Source organism: Aptenodytes patagonicus, chromosome Z, assembly GCF_965638725.1.
Source record: "Aptenodytes patagonicus chromosome Z, bAptPat1.pri.cur, whole genome shotgun sequence".
Classification (NCBI taxonomy): domain Eukaryota; kingdom Metazoa; phylum Chordata; class Aves; order Sphenisciformes; family Spheniscidae; genus Aptenodytes; species Aptenodytes patagonicus.
This window is the reverse complement of record NC_134982.1, coordinates 12107915-12131830: the sequence shown is the minus strand read 5'-3', so window position 1 is coordinate 12131830 and position 23916 is coordinate 12107915. Positions and strand designations below refer to the sequence as shown.

The window sequence follows — 23916 nt, the reverse complement described above, 5'->3', positions numbered from 1 at the left end:
ATGCTGGTATCCTGGGCCAGCAGGGGAGACCTGGGCCACCATGGGTGCGAAGAGCAGGGCAGAGCTTGCTCCTGCTTGTAGGAGTCCCCCAATGTTTGAAGATCTTGGGGACTCTCTTGCCACTGCCAGAGCTTTTGCTGACCAGCAAAGAGACATTGCTGCTGCCTTCTGTTTAACACTGAGTATAGTCTGCACACTCCTTATCCAACCTGGAAGGGCCAGCCTTGAGTCGTGGACCAGGGCAATTTCTCCTTCAGAACCTCATGCACTGGGATTCACTGCAGCTCCAGGAAGCAGTGATTTAAACAGGGATTTCCAGGAGTAATTTATGCATATGTTATGTCTAACCCTGTATGAATCCTGACAGACAGACTCTTCCCATCTAATATTTTGGGGCTAAAACAAGCTGACAATGTTCTTCAATGGGCTACAGCCACCCCTTCTCAGTCCTGGCCTGGCAGGGTAGGTTTTGATCCTTCTGGAGTTCCCTAAGGCTCACAGCTTCTTTCTTCCCTCACCTACAGCTGGGGAGAGGCTTCCCAGATTTCTTAAGTCTTTTAATTGGCAACTGTGCCTGCCTGCAGTCAAGGACCAGCACCTGCTGCCAGCCCTGGACATGCAGCCAGCTCAGGGAGCCTGCTTACTTGAGGAGGCCAAAGATGAATGCGTTGAACCTCATGGTGTGGTTGGTGAGCTCCGTGTACTGGCTGATCTTGCTATAGAGGCTGTGCAGCAACTTGGTAGAGGGGCCTATGGAGAGAAGCAAAATGTTGAGATTAGTCGTGGTCAGCAAAGCCAAAATGGCACCACAGGAAGGAGCATCAAAGCAAAACCAGACATTGGCTGGGTGCCCATGCCTGTATGTGCATTGCCCCTCCACCAAACACCAAGATGAGCTCACTCCATCCCAACAGTTAGACTCCACAAGGGAGATGGGTTGTGGTCTGTCCCAGACTGCCAGTCCAAAACTTTGGGAGAGTTTCAATACCACAAGGAGCTGCCTCCCATACTTTAAGGACAACCACAGCCCTTGGCTCAAAATCGTCAGGTAAACAGAATATTGTGGTGGGTGGTTATAATTTGGGGTGTCTGCAATCACGGAGATAACCCCAGACCTGGAGATTTGCCACAAACAGGCTAGAAGCTTCCCAGCCCTGGATATAAGCCCTTCATGACACAGAAATCAGTGTGGCCCTGCCATCTGTAACCTCAGAAAGGAGTTCTCCTGGATGGTAGTGACTGCCACGATCCAGGGTGCAGACTGGTAGTAGCAGAGGGTGCAGGTGTTGTGGGCAGGCTTGAGCCAAGTGAGCTGCGTGCACAAATTTTCTTACAGACCAGGAGAGAGCACAGCTCTGCGTTATAAAGTAGCTGTGCAGGGCTAAAGACAAAGATCTAGAAACACCCTGGAAACTTAGAGGGGGGAAAAGAGCATTCTTTTTGTTTTTATCTTTTTTTCATTGCTAGGACCTGTTGTAGGAGAATTTGAAAATTTCAGGGGAAATGACAACAAATATTTGGGCAGAATAGAACAGTGGCTCTCCTGTCTTGCAACAGAAGGTCAAGGCACATCCTGTTCCATGCAGGGAGACAGGTATTATCCTGCATCCCCACCCTTATAGTCAACCTTCCACAGCACCTCCCAGCCACAACACGGGAACACCGCAGAGCAATGAGCATCGCTGCACACCCTCCATACCTAGCTGGGTGGATGCCTCCACCACGCTCCAGGGGATGTTCCTCCTCTGGCCAATGATCATGTCCAGGACGTAAGCCTTGAGCCCGTCACTCAGAACGTCCCGGACAGCAGGGCACAGGTATTTCAGGATGAGATGCCCCACGTTGGGGCTCACGGAGCTGTTCCCAAGTTTGGCCTAAGGGAGAACAGGCAACAGGGAGAGGGGTTGGTAACTGCTCTACAAGGTACAGATGCATGTGAACAGTCCAGCCTCACTTGCCTACTACAGATGCCCAGCAGGCAATATCCAGGCTATGATGATGCTCAGCAGCTTCTTGAACAGGCAGGCTCTTCCCTTTCACCCCTGCTGCCTCATACACCAGTTATGGGTTGCTCCCTGCAAGGTCTGCCCCAGGCTGGGATCAGGCAACAGCTTAGGAAGAGAAAAACCCAGCTGGGGAAAAGGATATCCTGGTTAGAAGGGATACCTTGTTCTCCCTACAGGTATAACAAGGCTGTCCTGCTGGAGGAAGAAAAGAGTAGGGGATTTTTCTGCTGCTGTAGCTTTTCTTGTTGCTATTTTTGAAGCAGGAGGCAGCAAGCCACATAGGAACTAACAGCACCGAGGGGTTAAGGAACACTTAACTCAGTGACATGCCAAGCTATAATTCCTAGGGATTACTATAAATAAACAGGGTGAGGGCAAAATGGATGGACAGCGCTCAGGTTGAAGTGAGGAAGCACGTAAGAGCCCAGCATCAGCAGAGCAGGGACATATTCTGCTGCATATAGTCCTTGAGCTGCTGAGGGGTCCACCCAAAGGGGTCAGCCCCAGGCCTTACACGTCATGTTGGTGGTCCCAGGCAGTTGTGTTCAGGGCACAGATTTTACCAGCTGAGCTGGAATTATACTGGCCAGCTGGCACGGATCCACAGAGGCCCTGAACTGAGACTGAACTTCTGGGTCAGGAATAATCCCCCCAGATCCACTGAGCGTGGGAGCATCAGGGATGGGTGATGCCTTTTGACAGGTGAATGCTCAGCCCATGGCACACTGATGTATAATGAAACCCCAGGTCAAAACCACAGCACTCTCTGGCAAGTAAAGTAATGGGGGAATGTTGCTATTATTCCCCAAACCAACATTGCAAGAATAAGAAATTCACAGTGAAGCCTTAAAAAGCTGTGGGAATCCCAACAGCTCCGGTTACGCTGCACAGCAATCTCTGCATCAGCAACGATTGTAATTAGGGGCAAATTACTCCGGGATCTGAGATAAGATTGAATGGGCTTGGAATCTGTCCCAGTCAGGTTTCTCCTTGGGGATGGCACTCCAGGGCAGTTGTCACGTCCAAATAGTGTCACATTGCTGCCCCAAAGTCCCCTGACTGAAGCAGAGCATTCAGCTTTGAGAGGAGGCACCACAAACATGCTGAGTGTCACAGGACTGCACACGCTGGCTGGTACAAACAGAAACAAGATTGCTCTGCTTCTCCATTATTCCAGAAGTGGGAGATGAGGGGAGCACAGGCCAAGGACAGCCAGCCCCATGGGCAACCTAGATGCACTCTGAAGCTAGTGGGTTTGTGGCAAGGGTTATAGGGGAAGCCCACCTGCCCCAGATGGGCAATGACTGATGCACTTTTTTATCATTATGGAGCCCTGTGACACATCGAGGGACTGGGGACACTGCACTGTGTCCCGGCACCAGTGCCAGAAGAGAATCACAGGGCGTGTGGAGAAGGGAGGCACAACTCTCCACTGTATGAGAAAAAAGAGCTGGTGTACTGCATCAGACCAGAAGGCCAGCTGGCGAGGTATTCTCTCTTATAAAGAGCCATGAGTAAGTACATCAGAAAGAGTCAAACCAGAGCAAACATATATAATACTTGCCCTTAATACTCTCACAGCCAACAACTACTTTCAGCTCAGAGTCTACCTAAGCTGGACATTATTCTGATGTGTTTAGTAGACCTCAATGAATTTCCCTTCCCTGTGTTTTTCTGATCTTCCCTTAAATCCACGTACTCTTTTAGCACCCTCAGCATTACGCAGCAAGAATTGTCACAGATTTACTATCTGCTGCATGGCATACCATCACCTTTGGTTTGTTCTTGGTACTACTACCTTCATTGGATACCCTGTAGTTTTTGACTAGAAGAGAATGAAGAGGCAATCTTTCTCCATCCTCTCCATGTCACGCATGATGTTGAGAAGCCATACTGAACGCAAGACATACCTTCACCCCTGGATCCCTGCTGGTTCCAAAGTGAGCCACAATCAGGTCAACAGCAGTGTTGATTGCCTTCACCAGACCTAGAGGGAAAGAATGAGTCAGAGAGCTGCCTGAGGGACTTCTAGGACAGACCCTGACCAAACACTTCATGAAGAAGCTTATGTCAGCGCGTGTGTCCTTTCTGCCAAAAACATGCAGAGTCCTCCCTAACTCCTCACCAAATCTGTCCCTGCTGGTTCCAACACTCATGTATCAGCCTGACAGTAGGACAACCTTTAGAAGTGGCCGAAGCGTAAGACACCCTGTCAATGTTCCCAAGGGACATGGAACATCACCTCCACGCACCATCCCTTGAGGGAGCAGAGATGGAGCCTGAGGCAAGGAGTGTTTTGCTGCTTTGATCCTACAGGGCGGCAGGGCAAAAGCCATGCATTTGGCAAGCTATGTAATGACCTTCAGTAACAAGCCAGTGGTGGGTAATCTGACATATTTATCAGTATGATGCAAGAAGGGAAGTGGCATAGAGGGGAAGGCTGCCATCTGGTAATCACCAACACATAGCTGGCAAAGGCATGGGAACCTTTCTCACATCCCTTGCCTCTGACATGATACCGAGGCAGCTGTCAACAACCCAGTCCTGAAGCCTGCCTCTAGCATCGATCTCATCACAGCCATATCTTGTCCTGCTTTGGAATCCTTTCTCCCACCCTTTTACATAAACACTTTACCATGTAGGACCCAACAGGCCTTTTACCTAAATTACAAAATCTCAGGCTAGCGCATCTGCAACATGAAATGGATTCACAGGTCTGCCCTTGTATACTGAGGCAGGGGTGGCAGCATATCCTGCCTTAGGGTCATACTCCTGTGCCTGCCTGCACTCCCTGCCCTTTCTTGTGGACACTAAGATCCTTTCTAATCATACTTCCTGGAACAAACAGCTCAAACATACTCCGTGGCACATTGCATGGTGCAGAGAACACAAGAACCTGCCATGGAAACAGCCATCAGTCCAGGGGGACACGTAGTTATGATGCTACAGTAGAGAAGGGCAGGGAAAGAAACCATTATGTCTACAGAGATGACATGAGACAGAGAGAAGCACTGTTCACCTTATGCTGTGTGACGCCATACTCTCATCCACAAGAGATGCACGGACTCACCCTTCTTCTGCAGCAAGTCGATGGAGATGGACTCTGTGTTGCCATCTGGGGAGAGGCAGAACTCAGCGGGGGGTTTCTCTGCTAGTGAGAAGTAGTCAGGGAAGAAGTCAGTGTAGGTAAGCTGGAGTTGCCTCATAGACTGTCCTGCAGGGCCAAGACAGGGGGGAGAAGGATCAGCCCCAAGCCCTTATACAAAAGCCTATCCCACATTGTTTGCTCTTCCCAGATGCAACGTGCACCAGCAGGAATCTTCACACCAAGACTGGGACAGCAATGCTACAGGCTTGTTACTCTCCCAGCAATGATTTGCAATGTGAGCCTGTACAGTTCAACCCCACAGTCAACCCAACATCTAGCTCCAGCTTGACTGGGAGCCCATGGGCACTGGAAGATGCTGTGGGAGGTTCACGCTCATGGGTTGGTGCACCTCTCTGCACCAGACTCTCAGGGCAGCTGTGCAGATAGCCCCAGCAAGGGGGGGGTCAAAAGCAGAGCACAGAGAGAATTCCTGCTTGTCACACACAGGCATGCACAGGCAACAAACTACATGCCTGTCCCCAGGAATGGTCTCTATTTTGAAGGGGTGACTTCTGCAGGAGCTCTCTCATGTGCTCGATTTCCATCTGGTTGATTCCCCAGCTCTGTTACACTAGGCATCTTCCCACGAAGGAGGTATGGAGAAACTGGGTTGGCAGAGCGAGGTGTAGAGCTTTGGGGAATTCCCTCCATGACTTGGGGCTGGCCTCAAGAATGCTCTCGCTCCCACAGACAGACCCCTCTGCTCCTCCCAGAGGACTCTCAAAGGTTCAGCCAAAAGCAGCCTGCCCCTCTCAGCCCTTCCTGCACAGGTTTTGCAGGATGGGGAAGACCTTAAGGGCAGCGCATGGAGAGGACAGAGCCCCATGGAGCCCTACAGTGTTGCCAGCTGCACCATGAGAGCTACAGCCCAGCACCTAGCATGCTGCTGGGGTTGGGGCAGATGGGCAGACACCGTGGGGCACAGACACGAGATCTTCCAAGGACTACAACTCCCGAACGAGACACGAATGACAAGCTGGACAGTCCAGGAGCACTTGCTGAGGTCTGAGCAGGCTCTTGGGCCTTTCACTTTCCCCTTCAATCCAGCCCCGACCTAGACTGCTCTCAGCTTGTAGAGAAGGGAGGCTCCACACAGATTGCACCCATCAGTGAAGCAATTTTCATCTTCCCCTTGTACCTCTCAGCCCCACTGCGAGCAGATGCATCATCCCTCTTCAGAGCAGGCAGAGCAGTGCTGAGGCCAGGCTGAACCCAATCCCCAAAGGATATTGAACCTGAGCCTCAAGGGATACTGAACCTGAGCCCCAAGGTTACCTCCCAAGACCCGCCCCCAGCAGAAAGGTGGTGCGCACCGTTCAGCTTGCAGTGGAAATGGCTGCTGTTGAGAGTGCCAGGGAGCTCAAAGATGGGGTTCCCCCGGTTCAGCCGAGGCTCTTGCTGCCTCCTGTCTAGGCTGCCTGCTAAGCCGGGCAGCCCTGAAACGCGGTCCAGACCCAGGGGGTTCCTCCGCCTGTACTCCCGCCACTTCAGCGCTTGGGGGGAGAGGTGGTTCGCTAGGACGCCACAGGCAGTGAGCACCAGACGGGAGGACACGAGCAGATGGGAGGATATGGAGGGGAAACGGGGAGAGAGAAGATGAGAAAGAGGAAGGACAGAGAAAGAGAGACGGCACATTAGTTAAAAGTCCAGCAGCGTTTCAGGACGTTAGCACACATACATGGAGGGAGGCGGAGGCCACAGCCTGGCAGAGCAGGGCGGGAGCCTGGGTGGCCTCGTGGCTGCAGGCATAGAGGGAGCAGGTTTGGGGTGCAAGCACCTGGTGTGGGGTGCTGTAAGATCAGCAGCCCCACACTGCCCTCTCCGGAGACAGTGTAGGAGTTGGGACTGGAGGGTCATGCTCTTAGTGTAGGACTTTCTTTTGCAGGCAGAGTGATGATAGGGGCCGCTGGGTGCTGCAGCACCCAGATGCAATTTTGCCCCAGGCTGTGGCTATAAGAGGGTGGTACTATAGGGAGCAGCCATAGTCATAGGGAGCTGAGATGTTCCAGACTAGCACGTCCTGACGGATGGGTACCTACCATTGAGGGGCCGTATTCCCATGCTGCTCAGGGGACCAGAGCTGCTGGTCTCACTGCCACTTCTCCAGTGGGGATCTGCACGGCCCCCCACTCTGCTCACGGGCACACTGCCCACCGAGAGGGGTGGGAGGGACCCACTGCGGAGTCGGTACTCGGAGAGCAGTGGGCTTGGCTCCAGTGGTGCCTCCTTCTTGGGAACTGGCTTGGGGTTCTCCTTTTGCCTCAGGGCATCAGCTTTGGTGGCTTGGGAGGGCTGCATGGCACTGACAGCAGGGGAAGACCTTGTGGAAAGCAGGCTGGCGGAGATGGGGCAGGACCTGCTCCTGGGGGGCTGGCTCTCTCCAGCCCTCTCCTTTGTGGGCGAGGAAGAGGAGTCCACGCTTTGAAAGAAAGGCACGTTGCATCGCACAGGAGAGTAACTCCCCAGAGGGGATGGCCGGGTTGTCTCAGGGGCAGGCTTCTTAATGCAGCCATCATTGCGGGAGGCAGCTCCATCCACTGAGCGCTGGGTCAGGAGTGTGCTGTGGGCTTGGCTCCCCACCCCCGCCGACTGCTCTGCCGAGGTGGCCGAGGCTGAGGACTGGGAATTGGAGGAGATCTGCTGGCTGGCAGGCCGGTTGCTGGACAAGCTGTAGAGTTGGGAAAGGCTGGAGGCAAAATGGCTGTGCAGAGCACGGGCCTTGGATGGTTTGCTGAAATGGTGCTGGAAAACAAAGGGCTGGATGGGCAGAGTTGTGGGACGCTGGTCCTTGCTGTAGCGTACCACAGGCTTGCTGTCTGTGCCACCACCTTCGGGGAGAGAAAGGGGGACAGAGCATGAGAATGGGCAGAGGGACAGTCATCATCAGCCTGGCAGATCGCAGACAAAAGGGAATGTGCTCTCAGCTGCGGGAGGAAGAGGATGAGCTAGAGGCCAGTGACACACGCAGAGTGGTTCAAGTCTGAACCAGTTACACACATCATGAGCTAGCAGGGTAAAGACGTGGCCCCAAATGCAGAGTTTCCAGCTGTTGACAGCTGTCTGGATGTGTAGGGCACTGCACTGGGAGCTTCTCTCTCCTGGTAGGGTCACCAGCTTCCCATCTCTTCCCCATCCCTTGCACCGAGGACAGCACAAGTCATGGCCCCAAGCACCTGCCCTTGACCTGCCTCCACCCGAGGCAGTACCACAAAGACATGGCCCAGTGCACTGTGGTACAGCAAGATTTCTTATCCTGAAGGACTGTCCCCTCCCACATGTGCTGAGAACTCACCCCGCTGAGCACAAGCATTAGAAGGAATAGCACTGCAGCTCTGCATCCCACATCACACTCAGTGCTGCTGGAAAGGCTGCTTGCTCCCCCTTCTCCCTCCCTCCTCTTTCTCCTGTAACTGTTCCCCCCCTGAGCACGCAGCTTCCTTCTTCCTCCTGCCTGTACCAGATCCAAGCAGGACATTCCCAACCAAATCAGGACCACAGCACAATTAGGAGAGCTTCCAACCCTGGAAAAGGCAGGTCTGCTCCATCAAATGACAGACAGGGATGCCCTAAGGGAGTGTGCTGGGCTGATCTCCTATGCGTGCCTGCAGCTCCTAGTGGGGCCACAATATCCCGAGGGACACAGCTGAAGCGTGACACGCTGTGCACACAGTGTACAACACACACAGCACTGGGTGCACACACGGGGCTGACTGGGATCCCTGATCACCAGCTACGCCGCAGCGCAGCGCAGCGTGGCACCTTCTGCCTTGTCTCCCCCTGACTCCTCCAGCCCACAGCAAATCCTGGGACAAAGGACCCATCCCAAGCAGAGCCCTGGTGTTACCTGCTGCCTGCGAGGTGTTCCAGGCCTCTTCTCTCCCTATAGCTAGCCTTTAGCAGGGCTTGCTTTCCCTCTAGTCCCTTCTCAGACCCTCTAGGTTTGCATGCTGCTCTCAGCTGGTGCGAGGCAGCTCTGCCTCTATCTCCAGCCACAGTCAAGTGCTTTCCGCACAGTGCTAATGCCTGCCTTGCTGTCACAGTGCAGAGGAAGGGACCACAGCAGGGGGTGCAGGAACTGCTGGGACCTATTGTCCTGAGAGCTCCTGTCTGACCCCTCCTCCCCGAGCAGCTCTTGGAGGGCTGCTCCAATGCTGCCTCCTCCCAGCAGAGGTCTGCCTTCCCTGCCATCCCACACCAAGTGCACCTTCAAGGCTCAATAAACAAACAGGACAATGCACAAAAAAACCTTTGCTCCAAAGGCCAAAATCTCTCCCACACCTGCCACAGCAACGAGTGACATGTTCTTCCTATCTCCTGCCAGAAATCTTCAGGGCATTAAATGGAGACAGTCTGGTCCTTGGCGTGTTAAGGGCTATCTACCACAGCAGCCTGGTCAGAGCCCCATTTCTCTTACCTGTGAAGCAGGTACAAGAACTGTCTAGGGCAGAGCCTAGGTCTCCTGCCATGCTGGAGATGGGGCTGCCACACAGCTTCCTCACCAGGACAGGTAACGGCAATATCAAGGCGGAAAGCAACTCATGTATTACAGGCTTTCCTGCAGAGGGAGCTGGGACAATTACCCTCCAGAGGAACCTCTGCTGCAATCCAATGCAGTGTGGAGGACATGGCCAGGATATTCCAGCAGAGACACGCCGCTCCTCTAATCTCTGCAGGACTCATGCTGTAAGTCTCAGCAGAGACTGTGTGAGCACCCTGACTCTGCATTGAGAGGAGACTGTTGACTATGCCTCCTCCCTCTCCACCTCTGCCCCATGTGGCTTCAAAGAAGAAAGGCTAAAAACTCCTCAGTGGTTCCTTTCCCTTTGTCAGCTGGGAACACGACTCTGCTGAGCATCTTCACGTCTCTGTCTTAGGAGCTAAAAGCAGGTGATTCTCATGGACTGGGGGAGTACAACGCCCTGAAAGGGAGTCAATCCTCCAAGTTGCACAGACCCTAAGTGCTAATGCCGTGTCCTCCCTTACATGATATGAGAGGTTTGCACAAAACCTCAACAGGCTTTAGAAATACAAGGACAAGACACTGGCACTGATCTGGGTCTGAAATAAGCACAGCAGGGCTTTGTCCCAGGGAGTGGTAGACCAGGAAACAAACTGCACAGGCACTGGTCTCCCATCACCATGCCGGTTCCTCTGCTGCTCCCCTCATGTTCCCAAAAAGCAGCTTTTCCTTTTACTTCTCCATTCTGCCTAGTTTGGCTCCTTACCGTCTGCTCGGGCTCTAACATCTCTTTGTCCGTGGCCACTGGCAGAGCCACCTGAGAAGCTGGCATCTGCCTCCATCAGCAGGGAGAGAGAGGCTTGCTCACCTGCCCCATGCCCACTGGGGACCTTCTCACTGGAGACCGAGTCTTTGGTGGAACACAAAGCCTGGCTGTCCCCAAAAGCATGATTTAAACAGAAGCCCTCGCAGCTCTGGTTCAGGCCATGGACGAAGGGCATGGGTGGAAGACTCTGGCTGCGGCGAGCTCTTTCTTCAAGGAAGGCTGGGCAATCCCGCTGTGTCTCGGGGATAGGGGAGAACTCCAAGGACGAATCACCACTGGACCGGAGTGGTGGGGAGGTGCTGTTCTTTTTCCTGCCTTTAGCCAGTTCAGCAAAAGATGTCACTCGCTTTGGGGGGGAACTCTGGATGGGTATTGCTGGACTTTCACTCAGCTTGACCGGACAGCTCACCATGCGCTCCAAGGAGCCCAGCCTGCTGCTGGGACTCCTGTCCAGGTTCTGATCATAGCTCCTGGAGCGCTGCCGGCTTGTATTGAGGTTAGGTGGTGACACATTCACATAGACCTGACCCTCAATCGTGTTCTGGGTGGCTTCTCCCTTTGCCTCCTCTTCACTGCACTCCACGTTGCTTTCTTCTTGTCTCAGGTCAGGCCTTCTAAAAAGATAGTATTCAGTGGGCTGGGCTGGGCTACCTTTGGTATGGTCTTCCGAGCAGCTAGTTATGGAAGATCCTACTGGGCTGGGGGATGACTGGGAAGACAAGTCACACGTGACTAACTTATAATAATTCTGAGTAGCCACAACGAGCCGTGCTTGGCTCTGGAAGCAGGCAGTGAGGTCTGAGCTCTCCGAAGTGCAAGGCTCACAGTGGAGGTGGTAGGAGTTGCAGTTAGCATCAAGGACAGGTGAGGAGGAGGAGTGTTGACACCCACACACCTTCCCTGAAGTCTCTGGGTGATGTGACTCGCAAGACATCTTGGATTCTGTGGGTGATGAATGCAAATCCAGGTAAAAAGCTCCTGTGTCTGAGTGGCTGCAGAAGGAAGAGTCACAGGACAGGTTGGCTGAATTCAGGTTAGATCGGGAATGGCCATTCATTTTGTTGTAGAGAGCACTGAAGTTCACCAGCACCCCATCGGAGCTGTTGCAGGAGGAGTCACTGATATAGCCCATCTGTTGGTCAATCACTTCAGACTGACTTGATGAACTGTAGCAGCGACAGTGCTGGAGCTCCGAGCTGGAACAGCTGCACGTCCGGCTGTGTAGGGCATCCTGATTCCTCAGTGATTCACCCGTGTTCTGGTTCCACTCCTGGTCACCACCATCAAAGGAGAAGCTGGAGGAGCTGCCGCGATGGCAACTGCATTCATCCAGCTCCATGCGTTCTGAGGCCTGGTGGCACCGGTTTGCATTGTTCCTCTTCTGGACATCGTCACTGCTGATTTTGTCCTCTTGCCCATCTACCACACCGGACCGGCTGGCCATGTTCCAGGATTTCACAATGTGGTTAGAGTCGTGGAGGTGGAAAGGGGGCAAGGCCAGCTCATGCAGATGAAAGGGAGGTTTGCCAGCCACAAGTGAGTTGTGAAGGTGAAAAGATTTTTGACCCAAGTCATCCCCAAAGATGCTGAGGTCTTCACCCTCACTCAGCAGGAAAGGGTTGTGTCGCTTACTGACACTAGGGACAATCAAATCCCTTGCTTTGCCTTCTTTGTTATCTGAGGCCTCTGCTGAGGTTTCGGAGGTCTGGAGAAAGCTGCTGTACACCAAGGAGTCAGTCTGTGAAAGGTCTCTGTCTGGAAGGGCAGAGGTCCGTGTAATGCTGAGCTCTGGCTGGCAGAAGGGGTTGGTCCTTTTGCTCACGGAGCAGCACTGTCTATCAGGGACCTGGCAATGCACCAGGGGAATGTGATGGACAATCAGCGTCTCACCAGTCAGTTTGGGTGGACTATCCATGGTGAGGAATGCTCTTCAGGACATCAGTTAAGTCGGTGCTACCCATGGACAGGTAGGGCTGCACGTGAGAGGCAAGGAGGACACTTCTCATGGGGGAGTTCAAATACCTAGAGAGAGACAAAAACACAAAGGAAGTCACCTCTCAGGAAAGGCAGTGACTATTTAAAGCATCCTTGGTTTGACTGAAGACTTCATGTGCTGACAATGACCAAACAGACTGGTCCTTGTCAGCACAAGGTCCCAAGCACAAGGTCCTGAGCTGCCTTTCTTCAGGGAAAGCATCACAATATAAGACAAACATGTCCCCCTCCCTGCGGACTCCTGAGACAACACTTGTGCTTCCAACTGACCCCTCTCAAACTTATCTAAAGTGAGCTACTGATTTCACTCAAGTAGCCAAAGGGCGGCACAGGCTTTGCGCCAAATGAAGACCTCACTGTGGATGGCACTGCACGCTCACAGAAAAACATGCAGGCAGCACAGGGTCTGAAATGAATTGCTGCACTCTGATGAGAGCAGTCCATCTTCTTGCACTGGATTCAATACCTTTGCCTTGAACTTTAGGTACCTTGAACTGTCCCTTAAGAACTAAACGCTGAACAGCACTGCCAGACCTTGCAACGTTAGAGAGACACAAGTCCAGGCTGAGACTGGAAAGCGGGAACAGACTGGAACAGGAAAGCAGCAACAATGGTTCTTCTCCAAAATCCAGGCACCCCCACTAGGTCCTGAGCTCTTTTAATGGTGCCAGGACCTAGTGCTCTCATAGATCCTTCACTTGTTCTGATAACCCTGGCCCAAACATCCTTGGTCAGCAATCCACGTCCCATATCTCATCCAGGCACCCTCAGTGCTCACAGCACCACATACTGTGATCCTGCTCTGGACTCCAGGACCCCGGGTCTGCTGCCACCACTGACCTTCTGACTCCAGAAAGTAGCATTCACAGTATCTGTCTTTGCCTACCTTACCCCAGCATTTGTGACTACGGGACAATAAAGAATTTGGAGCAGAGCTGCAAAGGCACATGGGAGCCCAGGAGGGAAATTGAGAAATGTGGGATAAGTGAGGTTAGAACAATAGTGTAAGCAATGAGACAGCTCCACAGGAAGATCAGGAACTTCAGTTCTTTCAGCTTCACGGCACAAGAATAGCAATTAAAAGATGCTAAAAAAAATGATCAAAAGAAGTACTTTCATCCCACGCATAGTAGTGCTTCTCACAGACACAGGATGATGCTGGCAGGAAAAAAAATACAAAGATGGAAATGGACCTAGTGTTTACAGTAAACACCCAATGATGTAAAAGTTAATGCTAACAGCAGTGTTAGCGAACAGACAAACCTTCTGGTAGACTCTACGGGAGATCATCATGAGACCTACGTGAGGGGCACACTCACATCTGTGCCTCATGTCTGCTTCTGCTGGGATGTTTCAGCCAGGATTAGGCTCTGAAGTAGAGAGGTCACCTGGACCACTTAGACCACATCCAGCTGGACTATCGTGGGACCCGAAACTCCCCCCCACCTATAGTCTCCCTAATGCCTGTATCACCCTTCACTCCCCTTTCAGTGACTCCTCTGTCTTACAAGCCTTTGGCTGCTTTCCCACAGCCACTGAAAGGAATGAGTCTGTCCTCAGCCTGTTTCCTGGGACAAGATCTTTTACATCAGGGATTCCCAAGATCACATTGTTCAAGAACCACCGTGGGTAACAGCACAGTAACTCCCGAGTCTGTGCCTAGCACATGCACACCCTGAAAGTGCTCTTCAACAGTTGGGGCAGTATTCATGCCCCATTTTTGACCTTGCACACCACTGACGGTACATGTAGCAGCAGGAGCCCCTATTTATCCTGTCTCCCCCCCTCAGCACTATGGGGAAAAAGCTGGTCCCCCAGTGGCTATCTGCCCTTGTTACTGCCTTTGTAGCTGATTTTAACACTTAGATCATGTCTCCCCATAAGGCCTTGTTATATTTTGAGTGTTGCCACAATGCAACCACTTGAAAAGCATCATTTTGAGGATACAGACCATGATGACAGCACACTTCACTGCTGAAGCACTGGGTCTCGGCTGCCTCTGGGAAATGGCTGCTTGGAGCCAGCTCCCAGCACCAGCACCTATCTGCTGACAAGCCTTGCTGAGCAACACGCACTTCATGTTCGTGCAGATGCTGCTGTGGGAGGACAAGGCTTGCACAGGCACACTTTGACATTTGACAGCAAAATGTCAAGAGAGCTGACACACAGCCATTTCCCAGCTGTCTCTCTGGAGCCCTGGCTGCAACATGCAACTCTGCCCAGCTATTTGGTTTCAGTGGCAGCACAGGCTCCCCGGGTGGACTGTGATTCATTGGCTGTCACAGATGCTGCAGCAGACGGATGCCCACTCTGCCTGCACCCACAGCCTCCTTCCAGCACAAGGCTCTGAGGTCCAATACCACAGGCAGCACGCAGCCAGCTCCTGCCGGGAGCCATTCTGACAGCTTCCCTAGGGATATGCATGACTTTTTTGTGCCCTAGATACCCCTCTCTCCCTTCGGGCAGGGAGGTTGGCAGTGGCACTGCCAGTGCAGGGATTATTCAGCTTCCAACACCAGAGCATCCTCCCCGGCCATATCATCCCTTGGCTCTCCCTCCCGGATTCTGGAAGACTGTAGAAGGATCCTCCCTCTTCTATTCAGGGTCTGGTAGGCTGGGATTGACACTGGAGCATAAACCAGCAAGCAGAGCAGTTTCAGATTCTGCTGGCTTTGATCAGCTCTTTGTAAAGCCCTCACACCTGTCTTGGTTTCAGCTGGGACAGAGTTAATTTTCTTCCTAGTAGCTGGCACAGTGCTGTGTTTTGGATTTAGTATGAGAATAATGTGATAACACACTGATGTTTTAGTTGTTGCTAAGCAGTGTTTATACGAAGTCAAGGAATTTTCAGCTTCCCATACTCTGCCAGCGAGGAGGTGCACAAGAAGCTGGGAGGGGGCACAGCCAGGACAGCTGACCCAAACTGGCCGAAGGGATATTCCATACCATGTGGCATCATGCTCAGTATATAAGCTGGGGGGAGTTGGCCAGGGGGCAGCGATCGCTGCTCGGGGACTGACTGGGCATCAGTCGGCGGGTGGTGAGCGGTTGCATCACGTGGTTTTTTTTTTTCTTTCCCTGACTTTTTGTATCTCTCTCTTTCTCTCCCTCTTTCTCTCTTTGTTTTACTTTCCATTACAAGTTATTATTGTTGTTGCTGTTGTTATTATTATTATTTCAAGTATCAAACTGTTCTTATCTCAACCCACGAGTTCTCTTACTTTGCTCTTCCGATTCTCTCCCCCATCCCACCGGGGGCGAGGGGGGGGAGGGTGAGCGAGCAGCTGTGTGGTGCTCAGTTGCCGACTGAGGTTAAACCACAACAACACCCCTTTGCAAGGGGAAGTTTCCAGTTGTGGAGAAACTGGAAGTGTCCCGTCTGCACCTGAACAATTTTTGCCAGTTCATTCTTTTTATTTGTCATTTGCAATAGCACAAGCCCACAGTGTGATGAATCCTTCTCAATCCTACATATACAACAGCAAACACAGCATACAGCAATGATCCCTGCCTAGGGATCATGGCAGTGCAAGGCAGGGAGGCACACAGGGAGCACCATGACTCTAGACACATCAGTACAACAGCCATTTTGACTGCAAATGTCAAAATTCTTTACCTTCTCCATACTGACACCATCTGCTGCTACACAGAAGATATGGGTTGTTTATTCAGTCAGCTCTTTCTTGAGGCGCTAAGGGTTACCTGCAGAAGGCGATGGCCAGACATTTCATTACCTATGGATGCTTCACTCCAGTCAAGCTAATACAGAGCAGATAAGGACGGCTTTTTGTGAGACACCTATGATGTGGTGTGGAATTGCTTATCAATGCTTGTACCTCCATGTATATATACATGGCAAAAACTTGTTAGCTGCAGCAAAGCTCCAGGTAAGTAGCGGCAGAGGAGTGTTGAGCAAAAAAAGGATGGTTCAGCACTGATCTGAGAGCTGCCTGCCAAGCCGTGTCTGCGCTTTAGAAAGGAGGTAGCATGCTGCAGGTAACAGGGGCATGCAGCACCTTGCAGAGCTGAGCCCTTCAGGCTCTGCACCTCATGCCTTGTAAGTCCTTGCTGAGCACTACACAGAGGCCCCCAAATCCCTCCTCTGTCCTACCCTCAAAGACTGAGGACATTGTGCTAATTTAAGGGTGGTCAGTGCAGCTCCGTGGCTCCTGGATTAGAACCGCCTGCCTCTGCGACACTGCTGAGAAGATGCAGAAGCCATCAGAGCTGGCTCCAGCTGGCCTGCAAGGCTCTGCTTCACTGGTGCAAACACCAGTGCCTCCTGGTGCCATCCTTGCCTCCAAGTGTCGATGCGTTAGGTGTGTCGGTCACATACCTCCAGGCATACCCCGCTATCTGCTACTGCTCTGGCTTTTGGAGTTCCACCGCTGATTGCTTAATGCCCCGCTCTGCTCAGTGCTCTTAGCTGCACACGTGGGGCAACCGGGTTCAACACAGAGCGACACAAGTTTCCTCATAAAATGTAATACAATACTGGGGGAAGCATGCAGAGATTTAAGAAATTAATGTGATTTAAATGCAAAAAGATTGCACATATAGCACAGAGGATGAAAAGGCAGGAGCAGTATCATCAGAACTGTCAGCTGGAGGCGATGCTGGCTTTTCGGAGGCTGGCTTTTCTGAACAGATTACTGTTTCTACAAATCTCAGTCACTTCAACTATGAAATTGAACGCCCAATGGAAACCTTTAACTGTGAGGGTTCTTGCTGCCTCTTTCTGAATGGCTACAGTTTCACTGTTGTCATCATCTTCCTCAGATGGAGCAAGATGCATCATGGGGGAAAAATGGAAAAACAGAGTTAAAAACTGGGCATTCAGTTTCATAGATGAACCAGCAAAAATCCTTTTGTATTGGAGCTGCTTGTTCTTTCAGGGTTGTTTCGTATGAATCCCCGACTCCTACAGAGCATTTGCATTAACACGCCTGAAGAAACCACACAGCTCTACAAAACAAGCACCAGCAGAAATGCTGCAAAAAGCAACAGTTTGTGTGAGCTTGCAGACGGGGGCACAATACAGACATCTCTTCTTTGCTCCACAGGGAGAGATATATTCAGTTTACTCCCTGTAAGTCTACCTCCAGGCAAAAGGGCTGGGAGATGAATCCAAACTGAAAGCCACTCTTCAGACAGCATGGGGGATCTCAGGGTTCATTGGTTCCAGCACCAGTTTCCAGGATCCCAGTAACACAGTTTGTCCCTGCTCCAACTCTGCCACTCCAAAAGCTGCCAGAAAGTACTGAATGGTTTTTAAAAAAACTCAACAGGAGTTGCCTTTCCAGCAAGATGGAGGGCATTCAGGGAGCAGCATCAGTGAAGAGGATGGGGCGAGGGGCGCAGGATGAGTGGCTTGGGGATGGGGCTGAACCACCTGGGTGAGTAAGAAGAGGGTGGAGGTGAGGAAGCCTGTAAGTTGTTGTAGGGTGGGACTAGCTAGTGGCGTTTGTTTGGACATCCGTTCATTTCTCACCAGCTAATACATCTCTGCCAAATTCACGCCTTCATTAAATGCTTTAGTAAATCAGCCAGCATGTTTAATGAAAGAAAAGGTGTAAAAGGAAATACTAGTTGCTTGACTCATCCTAAAACTCCAGCTCTCCTTCCCTGCCTCAGGGAACAGGGAGCATAGTGAGGGTGGTCTGTCTGGTCCCAGGGTGAATATACCAGCACCCAGTGTTTAAAGGGGGCTGCAGCAAGATAGAAAGACTAAATACTTCCAAAATTTCTGCCACAGCTCAGGCTAGTTCCTCTTGTGGTCCTGAGCAAACAGTGATTCCTGAAAAAAACACTTCCCTTTTCTTTCCACAACGAGGTGCTGCCTGGGCTAGGGCTTCTTCCAGCGGTTTCCAGGACAGCCTGACTAAGCCCACGATTAAGGTATCATTACATCCCAGAACTATATAGGATTATGATGTGTTCAAAATGGAAACAGCAGCACATGATGATCAGTCGCAGCCCTTGCACACAGGACAGCAAGGAGCTGTGCGGGTCAGGGATGAGGGGCTTGCCAGCAGAGATGAGAGGGTGAGTGAAACGAAAATAAGCAATAGGTAGTACGTGTATTCCTGCTGATGACACAACTGGCGTGAGGCAGGTACTGTCTCCCAGTCAGAGGAAAAGAAGCCCCACCTGCTTTGTGCACTTTGAGTTACAGGAGACATCAGAAATAGCTCAAGCAGCAGATCTATACCAGCTAACACAGGAGCCGGACAGTGACCGAACCAGTCTCTCCCATTTCTGTGCTCTCTTGCTCCATGACTCATCATCTGGCATGTGGCACTCTGCAGGAGCCACTTATAGGCCATGACTCACGAGCATCCACCGAGGTGATCTGGGCTAGAACCTGCTCCTCCTTCTCCCCACCAGCTGTCCTCTGCCCCAGCCCCCACCACATATGCTCCTAATTACTATATGCAAATCCACAGAGGAGAAAAAGACTAATATTTCTAGCTGCTAATATCACACCGAAATTGCTGCTGAATCAAACTGCAGACACAGGAAATCCTTTCTTACCACAGACACTCTAGCAGCAGCAGCAGCAGGAGGAGGGACTACGCTTCTATAGCACCTTTCTGCCTGAGCACTCTGAAAGCATATTGAAGATCTTACAAGAGCAGAAATTACACAATTCCTTTCTGAAACATGGGTCTGCCTGGCTGCTGGAGCCTGGGTGCTGCAGGGTTCCCAGAGCACTCAAGAACCCACACATAAAGGAAAAAAATCCTATAAGCAAATGAAACTGCTGGGCAGAATCAGTAGCTGAAGATGCCAAGCTTAACTCCTCCTTAACTGCACAGCTTTGGCCAGGGCTTAGCTGCAAAGCAGGGCTGTCAGCTGGCTGCCTCATGAACGTGCTCCTTTTACAGATCTGCCCGATGGGGGACCCTAGGAACCAGAGGCTGCAGTTGAGTAGTGACAAAAACACAGCCAGGAGTTGTGGGTGAACCAGAGTCAAAGCCAGCAAAAGTGTGGACTGAAGGTTTTCCCACCTTCTATGCCTGGGAGCTGTGAGCTCAAAACTCTCCACCATGGGAGGGTAGGGAATAAAGGGTCCTGCTGAGGGAGTCAGGCATCAAACTCAGCGCAGCGTTGTGAATCAAAGCCTGCTCTCTTGACCTGTCCCTGCAGGCATACAAGATGGCAAAACTGTTCCCGAAGTCTGTTATATGGCTACACGCAAGGGTGAATGAGCAGCCGTTCTTGCTCAGGTGTGCACTGCAGGGGCGAAGGCTCCCGAGTTGATAGTAAGAGGTGCACAGGGCACAGATGCTTCGCAGGGATGGAGATATTCTCAACAGCACTGGAGATTTCAGGGGTTGCTGTGTATCTGAAGCATCCCTAGAATTACTATACTTTGGAAAGACCTCTCAATGAGAGGTCACAATCACTTCCACTGGGCCCTCAGGACTTTCCTCCCTAACATTTACTGGAATCTGGCTTCAGACAACTTGGTGTTGCCCAGACCATGGCAAAGGAGAGGCTCTACTTATCCAAGGCTTATGGAAGGATAATTTCAGAAGCAAGTTTCATCTGCACAAAGAAAAAGCACATGAGAACAGCTCCATCTCAAGTAGCTCTAGATCCCCTACCACCTTCATGACTTGGGGAAAAGAGATGATGGCATCCTGGCCTGTATCAGAAATATTGTGTATCAGAACTAGTGTGGCCAGCAGGAGTAGGGAAGCGATCGTGCCCCTGTACTCGGCACTGGTGAGGCCGCACCTCGAATACTGTGTTCAGTTTTGGGCCCCTCACTACAGGAAAGACATTGAGGTGCTGGAGCGTGTCCAGAGAAGGGCAACGAGGCTGGTGAGGGGTCTGGAGAACAAGTCTTCTGAGGAGCGGCTGAGGGAACTGGGGTTGTTTAGCCTGGAGAAAAGGAGGCTGAGGGGAGACCTCATCGCTCTCTACAACTCCCTGAAAGGAGGTTGTAGCGAGGTGGGTGTCGGTCTCTTCTCCCAAGTAACAAGCGATAGGATGAGAGGAAACGGCCTCAAGTTGTGCCAGGGGAGGTTTAGATTGGACGTGAGGAAAAATTTCTTTACTGAAAGAGTGGTGAAACATTGGAAGAGGCTGCCCAGGGAAGTGGTGGAGTCCCCATCCCTGGAAGTATTTAAAAGATGAGTAGATGAGGCACTTAGGGACATGGTTTAGTGGGCATGGTGGTGTTGGGTCGACGGTTGGACTCGATGATCTTAGAGGTCTTTTCCAACCTTAATGATTCTATGATTCTATGAGCTAAGCCCTGAAAGGGACAAAGGTCTGTCTTCACAGTGAATAAGATCTCACTGCCGTACAGGTCAGCACACCCATACAGACTCCAGCCACTCCACGGCTGCATATCTTCACTATTGCTTCCTTTATCTTCACTATTGCTTCCAGATTAAAACTGGCATTGCACTTCTGTCCAGACAACCCCTTGCAGGAATCACAGCTGCAAAACAATCCTGAACCCTCCCTGCAAGGCAAAAGCATCAGTGATCACTGGAGAAAGCCCAACAAATAAGGAACTCAGTTTTAAGATAACTCAGTTAAAGAGGCTGTAAAATCGTGTTTACTGTCTATTCAGCCCAGAGCTCCACGTATGTAGGAATCACTCACTACCAAGTAAAAACCAAACATTTCTGGGATGGCAGATTACAGATGTACAACCCTGTGTGGCAACATAGCAAAAGCAGAACAGGCAGCAAAGGTGGCTACAGGAGAGTGAAGTAAAACCACAGCAGGGCCAAGTTCTTGAAATACGTGAAGTATCACCCCACAAGCCACTGTAAATGAAGCAGCTAGAGATGTCAAAAAGCCCCAGCAGGATTATTTTCAGACTTGAACACAGCAGTGGTGCAATGGTTTGCTACCAGGACTAGGTAGCCACGTCCCAGTGAATAGGAGAAGCAATGCAGGTATGGCATTACCTAGCAGTGATGGGCATCAGTTCTGTCAGACAGCCAGAATGCCTGCATCTGCAGAGCTGTATTATTTTTAAATGATGCAATCCTACACGGAATTTAATACACACTGTGTGCAACCAGATCAGGAGCTCCAAAATCAAGCACAAACAGAAAACATCCCAGCAGCAGCCTGGTTTTATTAGATGTTCCCCTTCACAGTGCACTTCTAAATGGTTTTTCAAACAGCAGCTATGTCCAACAGCTGACTCCAGCTAAGACTGCAGGAAACTTTAACCCTTCCTAGCTCTAGGTAGTTCTGCCAAGGCCAGAAGCAATAAATGGTTACACAGGAAAAAATTTTCTGTCTTTCCAAAGCAGGAATATGCAATAAGCAATTCAATGATCTGGAGGCTGGCAGCACCCTGACTGGGGGATGATAGCATGCTGCAAAGCAAAAAGGCTGAGTAACAGCCCAATAAAGGCAGCATCTGATGAGACTAATGCATCAAATTTATCCTGCCCTCTGAAGGACATCAGGACCACATACACTTTTGCTGCTGATATCCAACTGCTTTTAGACCACAGGCTGGATTTTGCAATCCCTTGAAGGCAGCTAGAGGAAAAGACCTCGTAGTACACAGGTTTGAAAAGGGAATTTGCCTGATTACTGTTAAGACTGTGCATTTCTTGACCCTTTTTTGGCCAGGTCCCTGAACAAACAGGTCCTCTGTAATCAAGTCCAAGTGCTGTCTGAATCTCATTTCAGCAGAATTCAGGGTGGGTGAAAAAAAAAAGCAGAATGATTCCCAAGATAATGGGACAAGAAGCTTCTGAACTGGGAACAAATCCTTGGACCATAGCAAGACTGTGCAAGATTAGAAAACACTCTTTGAACTCCACAGCAGGTCTTGATACGACCTCCCTGGCCAAAACAAGTCTATCAAGAATGCTTTTCTCAAGAAAGACAAAAATCAAGGGCAACTGTTGCCACTATCTCAGAAATAGAGGGAGGAGAAAGATGTGACGGACAGATGAACATATTTAATCTTCATGGATCAACTGCTACAGGGAAGTTTTGATTTCAGCACAGGAACACAGACGTCTGTGGGCTGAATCAGAGGGGTGAAGCCCCGTCCTCCACCTTTGCCAGCAGAGTTCAGATGCTCTGCATGAGCAGAGCCCCCAAAGTGGGCAAATGAGCGACCGCCTGCTCCATTCTCCCCTCCAGTCACAGGCAGCCTCCCAGGTGGGAACAGTTTACGTCTAGAAGTGGGTTTCATAACCCGCCCATAGAAAGTTAGGAGCCTATACAATCACAGTGCTATATATTCTTGACATCCCTTATAGTGTCCCCTTTTTTTTCTGAATTCTTGCAACTTCTAGGGCTTGTAACTTCCTGAACCAGTGAGTTCCACACCAAATTACACAGCGCAGTAGTAGTTATCTGTCAGTCCTTTTGAACATACAGGCATTTAACTTCATTGCTTGTCCCTGGGCTAGGGCAGGGAGAGTATCATATTTTCTACTACATTTGCCACCCCTCTGAGCATTCCCAAGCTTTTCATTCTGTTCACATACAAGAGTATTCCCAGATCCTTGGTCCAGTCACCAACCTCTCTCCAAGTGTCCTCCTGATTTGTGGGTGTGTTTGTATGTTCGCATGGCCAGCGGCAAGGCAGAACTCAGAGGATCTGGATGAAACTGCAGCATCAATTTACGTAACAGAATATTTTCCATGCAACAGAACTAACAAAAGGCAAGCCAGAACCTTAATAAAATACTTATGAAGCAGACCAGGCACTCCTAATGATTACACATACTTTTCTTCTGAGAGGAAAAACTTACCCCTTGCAGGGGCTGGCAACCCAAACCAAACTCAGCTTATAAAGCTCTATTCGGGACAGTTTATTTTAGGATATCGCTCCGTAAGACAGCTCATGTGCTAATTAGGCTTGGAATGACTGGGCTCAACAGAGTATTAAGGGTCTAACTAACTAAATCTGATAACCCTGGATTAACCAAGGTCTTCTGCTGAGGAAAGCCTTGCTGGGCTGCAGAGGGTGCACAGACCTATTCCCTAGGAGAAAAAGTGAGGGCAAACGGGGACGATCCTTGGCTCTGCACTGGAAGAGCAGGTCAGAGTAACAGGGACACACCAAGACTACCGGAGGGATGACCACTCTGCTTCTAATCACTTCAAGTGTGTTTGAGAGACCTGAGGAGAAACCTTAAGACTGTACGCTCCCAGATCTTCCCAGCTAGGACACGTTCACATTTGGACACCTCCTTTCCTGAAGCTGTTGTGTCCTTTCTGTACAAGGTGTCTCAGAGAAAAGAGTAAGTACCTGCAACAAGTGGTGAGGAAGAATTTACCTCTCCTAAGCCCTTGCACTGAGATGGGCCTCAACTCAACCAGGAGGTTTCAAAACTCTGCAACTTCTGAACATGTACTATAAATACACTGGGTAGACTTATTCACACAAATGCCAAGCCATTTGGGAATACTCCTGGGCTCTGAAGTTTGACAGCAAGATTCGTGGAGTAATTAATCACAGTATGTGAAAATTATTCCT

At 50.8% G+C, this 23916-nt stretch overlaps 1 protein-coding gene across 11 annotated transcripts in view; it reads right to left on the bottom strand.

Moving 5' to 3' along the window:
* RUSC2 (RUN and SH3 domain containing 2) overlaps window positions 1-23916 on the bottom strand; it is a 54624-nt gene that overhangs the window by 5734 nt on the left and 24974 nt on the right. For 8 of the 11 annotated variants that reach the window (XM_076361943.1, XM_076361951.1, XM_076361946.1 and 5 more), the window contains 7 exons: window positions 10380-12461; window positions 7194-7982; window positions 6468-6668; window positions 5077-5220; window positions 3917-3993; window positions 1700-1874; window positions 645-750 (listed from right to left, as the gene is read on the bottom strand). In XM_076361943.1, the coding sequence (XP_076218058.1) occupies window positions 645-750; window positions 1700-1874; window positions 3917-3993; window positions 5077-5220; window positions 6468-6668; window positions 7194-7982; window positions 10380-12354 (3467 nt within the window). In that variant the 5' untranslated portion in view covers window positions 12355-12461. Of the gene's footprint in view, window positions 1-644; window positions 751-1699; window positions 1875-3916; window positions 3994-5076; window positions 5221-6467; window positions 6669-7193; window positions 7983-10379; window positions 12462-16050; window positions 16137-23916 lie in introns of all 11 variants that reach the window. The other 3 variants (XM_076361950.1, XM_076361952.1, XM_076361953.1) reach the window with 3 other exon arrangements.